This window comes from Loxodonta africana, chromosome 18, assembly GCF_030014295.1.
Source record: "Loxodonta africana isolate mLoxAfr1 chromosome 18, mLoxAfr1.hap2, whole genome shotgun sequence".
NCBI classification, from domain to species: domain Eukaryota; kingdom Metazoa; phylum Chordata; class Mammalia; order Proboscidea; family Elephantidae; genus Loxodonta; species Loxodonta africana.
The window spans coordinates 70,054,551-70,061,658 of record NC_087359.1 but is presented as its reverse complement, the minus strand read 5'-3'; the positions used below and the strand labels follow the sequence as shown (position 1 = coordinate 70,061,658).

At 57.2% G+C, this 7,108-nt stretch overlaps 1 protein-coding gene across 1 annotated transcript; it reads right to left on the bottom strand.

Moving 5' to 3' along the window:
* Window positions 1-106: 106 nt before the first annotated feature.
* FGF11 (fibroblast growth factor 11) lies at window positions 107-6,483 on the bottom strand. The gene is made up of 5 exons (XM_003416896.4): window positions 5,112-6,483; window positions 3,343-3,453; window positions 3,042-3,145; window positions 2,293-2,491; window positions 107-2,008 (listed from the first exon to the last, which is right to left on the bottom strand). The coding sequence occupies exons 1-5, from the start codon at window positions 5,302-5,304 to the stop codon at window positions 1,938-1,940; spliced, it is 678 nt and encodes a 225-aa protein (XP_003416944.1). The 5' UTR covers window positions 5,305-6,483; the 3' UTR covers window positions 107-1,937.
* Between the last annotated feature and the right edge of the window lie 625 nt (window positions 6,484-7,108).

The window sequence follows — 7,108 nt, the reverse complement described above, 5'->3', positions numbered from 1 at the left end:
CCAGGAATGTGCACCTGTTGTTGGGGGGCAGCAGCCAGCCCACCCGCCCCGCCCCCGGGGGTTGGTCCCGCCCCGAGCAACTGCTGGTGCCCGCCACCCACAGATAACAGACAAAAGTTCGTTGTGTAATCCTCTTTATTTGAGAAAGCGTGGAGTGGAAACTTGGTCCCCTGGGAGCGAAGCCAGGAGACGGGCGGAGCCTGAGCAGGGTTTGTGTGGGTGAGGGGGACATCTACCCCTCTAGCAACAAGCCAGAAGTAGAAAGAGCCTGAGGAAAAGTGACCTGCCTTTGCGTCCTAGCCCCTCCCTCCAGGCTTCTCAGTCTATCCTGCCGAGGTCTGAGGCATCCTTCAGGTAGTCTCCCTCCTAGCTCACTAGTGGGTACCCGGACTTTTCCAGGCCTGCCCCTAGCTCTCCATGGTTTCCAGAAATATCTGGTCAGGCCCTTTTTGGGTACCTAAAACCCAGCTGAGGTTATAAGCTGTAAGATAAAGCAAGGTCTATTCAGTTAGAAGCTATGGGGGTGAATGAGATCTAGGATCCAAAAGGCCCTTACCTTCCTTGGTCTGACCTGTAGGGGAGAAGAGTGGGACTTATTGCTGAATTGGGGTCTCCTCACTGGGGGTCAAGGCTGTGTCCCACTTGTCCTTTTTATTCCAGACCCATTACTATAAAGACCTCAGCTTTACAGGGGACCTGAAAGGAATTCCAGTGGAGATAGCTAAGTGTTCGTGTCCCCCTAGAACCCAGGCACAGGTTCCACTATGCCATGGTTTTGGCCACTTCCCCATCCCAGCTTTCCTATTAGATTAGGGGTCCTTCCAAAACTACTCTGCCTTTTCCCAGACTCTGTTCCCCTGGCAATACGCCAGCCGGGTTCCAGGAGCTAGAAACTGCACTTAAAAATAAAGTTAGCATTCTGTATGGAAGAATAAACTTTTTTTTTTAATTATCTAGGAAAAATAAGAAGTGGTACTTAAGTCATCCAGAACGCAGTTCTTTATGAATCATAGCTGGGTCCTTTCCAGAGGCCAGCCTTAATGGACATCACTAGGGAAGGTGGGAGGGTGGATTTAGAACTTACTGTAGAGCAACAATGTGGCTATACAGGCCCCAGTTCCATCCTGGGGGGGAGGGCTGAGAGTTGGGGTCTATATTCTAGAGCTGAGATTCAGGAGAAAGTATGGCTTCACATAGGTCTAGAACACCATGCTCTAGAACTGGGTGGGATAAGGAAGTTAAGCCTGTGGTGATCTGAGACTGGTCCCAGTTCTGGCAGAGGCCATGGCTGGGCAGAGCTCAGATATGGCCTCCATCTCCTTGGAAACCAGGGGTCTGTCTGGGTCAAGAACAGAAATCTGGTGGACTCAGAACAGTCTGGCAGCGTGCCGGGGTTCCAACACAGAGCCCTAATGCAGAAATGGCCCTGGCTGAGGTGCCCCGTGTTCCAGAACCTGTCCAGACCAAGAGAGAAGGCAGAGTGAGGAAAGAGGGAAACTAATGGACCAATGGACCTACACATCTATGGCTCAGTGGCAATGAAAAAGAGCATGGGGCTCCAGGAACTGGCAGGGCCTGGAGTGGGAAGTGTTTATGCCCTGGCTCTGTCTGTTTTGGAAACCACAGTGCCAACCCAGGAAAATGTTTTGAGGGTCTGTGACTATGAAAGGAAAAAAAGAGTGATCAGCCAGGACCATTTTCAGACACCCTCTGTACCTCCCTCCTAGACTCAAGGATCCAAAGGTCTCAGAAGCTCCAGAAGTCACAGCCAGTTCCTAGGCTCCTCTGGGGAAGAGCACCTGGTGGAACCTGGCTGCTCAGGGCATAGGTGTAGCAGGCAGGGGTGAGAGCAGGGCCAGAAGCAGGGCTGGGAGACAGGCTAGGGTGGTGGCTGGCTCAGTGGGAGTGCAGGGAGCCTCCAGCTCAGGGACTACATTTCAGGGGGCAGGGGGACTGGAAGGAGAGGTCTCAGGGACACTGTGGAGAGAAGGCTCCCGGTACATGGCCACTGTGAAGAGGAGAGAAAGGAGCAGGAAGAAGAGAGTTAGGCATAGAGGAATCCAGGCAGAGTCAGAGCTCTGAAAGGGCTCCCTTCCCCTACACTCACCCTCTGGACCCCCAACCCACAGGAAGAGGGCCCCCAGACCCACAAAGAGCAAAGCCTTTCTGGCTTGACCTGTCATAATAGTGGTCCTCCTGACACATGTAGCTCAAGCTGTGTGTCAGTGAATGTCCCTGTCAAGGTCAATACCCTCGCATATGTGGCCCACCTTTTCTTGAGGCCATACCCACCCTCCAGGAGCTTGGGTACAAAGTGGGCAGCTGCCTTGGTCTTCTTGACTCGGTTCCCCTTCATGACCCGGCCCTCCTTGTCTAGGCCTAGGTACCAGGCCCGGCCAGAATGGCACTGGCGGTAGAGAGCAGAGGCGTACAGAACATAGTAATTCTCAAAGACGCACTCCTTAAAGCGACACTCAGCTGTGAAATGTGGCTGAGGAGACAAAGACCCAGACAGGCACAGACAGACAAACAGACACATCACTGAGCAGAAAGGAACCCTGGGAAGGAATAAGCTGGGTGTCATCTATGCATGTCCCTGGGGGCCTAACTTCTGAGTCCATGCAGGAACTAATCAAAGGGAGGACAAGGAGGGGCCAAGAGCTAAGAGCTAGACTTTCAAGGGCCTGGAATAAGAAAGTCCCTTCTCTCCATTCTACCCTGACCCCTCACCATCCCCTATTCTGAATGACTCTGGGGAAGTGAGTAATGTTGAAGTCTGGAAGGGATAAAATAAGAACTAGGGACCTTAGAAGGCTGAAGGACTTGGATTCTCAAAGAATCTGGAGGGTGTTTGGAGGACTGCATGAGAAGTAGGATTGGTGGGACCCTAGAGGAGGTGCTCTCAGGTGGCCAGTGATGAGAGGCCATCAGTAAAAGCTGGGGGAAAAGGGAGTCCTGGGCTGCAGAATGTCTGTATTTGAAGAAGGTTGTATGCTGGGGGAGTCCCCAGTACTCCAGCCCACTCAGCCTTAATGTCTCACCGAGCTGTAGAGCAGCCCCTCGGCGTTCATGGCCATGTAGTGGCCCAGCTTGGTACTCTGGATGGTGACCACACGGAGACCCACAGGGATCAGGTTGAAGTGGGCTAGGGGTGGAGAGAGCAGACATCAGCACCTCAGGCTTCTAACCCCCACCTGAGCCCCCCACCCCACCCCAGCTCCACTTCTTCCCTTGGGAGTCAAGGCGACAGACTGAAAGCAACTGAACCTGAAGAGGGAATAAGATTGTCATCTCCCTCCCCCACTCCCCCCACCCCTCCCTGCAGCTGGCTCCCCCTCTCACTGAAGGAGCTGGTGTCCTCTGGGGTGCCCTGGATGCTCCCATCGGGATTCGCCTGGAGGTAGAAACCCTGGCGGCAGAACAGTTTGGTAACGATGCCTTTGAGCTGAGGCTCTGGGGAGAGAGACATTCAGCTTTGAAAATGACATCTTTGTTCCCAGATGCATTCCTACGCTTGGCGGGATGGTAGGGAAAAAAGGGAATGGAGGAAAGAAACGGGGGTCCCAGGGCCCCAACTCCCTTAGCCTCCAAGCAAGCACTCTCCAACCTCTCTGACTCCAGAGGAAGCTGGGGTGTGGGTCCTTTCTGCTTCCTCTAACCAAGAGCTTCCAGATTAATTTATTGAAATTTATTTAAATGCTTAATTCCTACTCTACAGCCCAACCAAAACGGGGGAGGGGAGAAAGAGGGAGAGAGAGGGGGAAGAAACAGACCAAAAGGCAGAGGAGGGAGGGAGAAGGGCAGGACTGCTGAAGGAATGGTGTGTTTGCGAACGTGGGGGGGCGGTAGGGTGACCACAGGGTAGGGGCTCCCCTTCAGGAGTAGTGGTGGGGTTGGGCCTGACGCTGACTCAGCACCTGCTGCTGGGCTGCTGCTCGCTTGGATCCGGCTTCAGCTTGGCCCAGAGCCGGCCTGTCTGACACTGACCCATCTGTCCGTCTGTCTGTCTGTCAGTCTGCTGGCACGCGGGGCCCAGCCCTCCCTGAGGCTCAGCCTCTCCCCTTCAGTCAGGTAACCCGCCTGGGGTGGGGGACATTCGGTAACTTACCCAGGAAATGGGGGAAGGGGAGCCAAGGGGGTGGAGAGGCAGACGGAGTCACGTGGGGGCTGTGTCCCACTCAGAGGGTGGGCTGCGGACCGTACCACTGCGGAAGGCCGGTGGCGGCAGAAGGAGCGCTCAAGGGAACTGCCCCCAGGGGAGCTGGGAGCGGGCGTGAGCAGGGCTGGAGGGACTCCCTGCCTGTCGTACCTGGACGGGGATCACACGCTAACCCTTACAACTCTCCACCCCCCATCGCTTGCTCTCCGCCCACTCCCCTGCCCCCCTTGTAGGTGGTACCACCCCCAGTCTCAGTGCCCATCTCCAGCCCTGCAACTGTGTCTGAGTTCCTCCGGGCAGGGTCCCTTGAGCCTATGGGACCCGGTTTCGGAGTCGCGCGGGGAGGAAATCGGGGGTAATTGGGAGTACCCAGCTCCCTTCTTGAAGCGCAGGTCACGCGAGGAGGGCGCACAGAGGGGCGGGCTGGAGAGGTAGCTGCAAGGATACCCGGGGGAGAGCTGGGGAGATTGGCCCTGAGCCAGGCGAGCGCGGCCAGGAGGAACCAAGCCAAAGAGTGGAGGAGCGGGAGAACCGGGGCGGGGGTGGGGCGGCTGAGCAGCAGAAACCCTTGGGGTGATCCAGGCGTCCGGAACCCCCAGCCCACTCGGCTCGGGATTGAAAGAATCGCGAGAACCCGCACGTAGGCGGAGGATGCTGGGGGTGGGGACTCCAGTATTTGGTGGAGGGGGTGAACAGAAGCTGCGAGGCTTCGGGGCGCCAGACTTAACCCATCAAGCTTTCCCCTTGCCCTCGAAAGCAAGGAGACTCGGAATTACGGGAAAAAGGGAAAGGAAACTGGGGTACGATTAGACAGGCTGGGACTTTGTTGTCCTGGCCCACCCCCTTCCACTTCCGGGGAGCCCCCTCTGCCGGGCACCACTCTTCAGAGCCCCTGACTTCAACCTCCCAGGCAGAGACACCCCGGCCGGAGACCTCGCCCAGCCGCACTCACCCAGGCCGCGGTCTGGCCGCACCGAGCGCCCCCCGCACAGTCGCACCTTGGACAGCAGGATGAGGAGCTGCTTCTGGCAAAGGGACTTGGTGCCGCGGGGACACACGCGCCGCTGCGCCGACACCGGCCGGCTGCTCCCGGGCTCGCGGACCTCCCGCTTCTGACGGATCAGGCTACTGGCCAGCGCCGCCATGGCACCCCGGGAGGAGACACCCCCAAACCGGCAGGCGCCCAGAGCGCGCTGGGCTCCCCTAGAGAAACCCGCTCACCAGGGCATACTCTTACCACTCCTGCCCCAACTCACTGCTCAACCCACAGGACCCGAGGCTAGGCCCCAGATCCCCCCCACAGCCGCCAGCTCCGACCCTTGGGCCCTGTGCTGGCTTCACCGGACCCAGCAGCCTATCGGCCCCTCAGTTACCCCACCCTCGAATTTTGCCTCCTACTAAAAACTCCCCCTTCCCTGTTCTCCAGTGTCCCTGTCGCCTGTTTCAAAGCCAAGACCCTCAAAATTTCCAAGATGTGGTTCCAATATCCCCAGGAACCCTATTTTGGGGCCCTGCACCCCTACCAGATCCACACTTGTAATCTAAAGGGTGGAGACCCTTTGATTTGAGGATATTAGCTCATACCACTTCTACTGGGGAGCTGCCAATGTCAGGGAGGAACTCCACCTTGGTGCTCTTTCCTTTGCTGCCCCCTAAATGGAGAGGATCCCCCACTTTTTTCACTGAAATCCGCAAAATCTATGTCTTAGAATTTCCAGGGGTTCCCGGGCCCTCTCACTGGATAATACCTTTTTTCACCAAGTCACCTCCATTTCTAGTGGCCCAAGGTTCCAGCTGCTGAGCCCCTTTTCTCACCTTGTCACCCTCCACTCCTTTTGAAGTCACCTCCAAATCCACCTTTTCTAGCCCATACACCAGTGGTTGTCTGGGGGGCCCACTGTCACTTCAAAATAAGGAGCGTCAGTGATTTCTTTTTTCCTTGTTGCCCCTTAAGTTTCCTTGGAGACAGCTGGTGCTGTTTCGATCCCACGCCCTCCAATCCAACCAGCCCCCCGAGTGGAATGCTCCCACGTTGCCGCTGGTCCCCAAATGTGAACAGGCGACCTGCTAGTCGGAGCGCATCAGTCTGAGCTTCCTGTGACCGGGCTTTCTCATCCTCCCAGGGACTGTCTATCGCAATCCCCTCTTCCTTCCCCGACGCCCCTCAACCTGCCCTGTCCTGTTGATCCAGCGATGGGTGGCTTTGGCTCCGGCTCCAGGCTCCTCCCTCCCGGTCCCTCGCGAGCAGAGCTTCCCCCCGTGCCCGTATTGATGCCCTGGACCCCCAGGAAGAAGTGAGGGTGTCTGCAGAGCGCCCCAGTCCGGCGAAGTCGGAGCTCTGGGCCAGGCAGCTGGACGAGGCGGAGCAGCGGCAGCGGCAGCGGCTGTGGGCAGCTGAGGCTGTGGCGGCGACAGCAGCTCCCCCTCCTCGGAGAGCCAGCCCGGGGGCGGGGCAGGGGGCGGAGACGCGGGGAAAGAGGGGGGAGTAACTCAGCTGGAGGAACCCCCGGGTTCCTTGGAGGCGGGGAGTGGGGACGGAATCGAGGCTGGGCTGTACGTCTCGGGGTTCAGAGGAAGAGGGACAGGGAGGCAACTCCACTGATCAGAGCTCTGGATGAGGGGAGAGATTGGTTTAAGCTAGATGGAATGACTGAAGCTCTGAGAATGGAGAGGGGGACCCTACTGCATGGGATGGGAGTGAGGACAGAACTGGATAAAGAAAAGGGGAAAGAACTGGTGAGATTGACCCTGGGGTGAAATCGGGCCTCCTTAATATCCCTGATTTTATGTGAGCCGAATTGGTTAGTTCCGGGTCTGCATACCTCTCTCCTTTCCGCGTTTTGTCAGCAAATACAGCCTCCCTCTCTATTGACTCCTAAGAGAAAAGACCAAAAGAACTGGGGGGAGACGGTTGCCTCAGGCTGTGCTGGGGCCGGGGGTGCGCTGGCC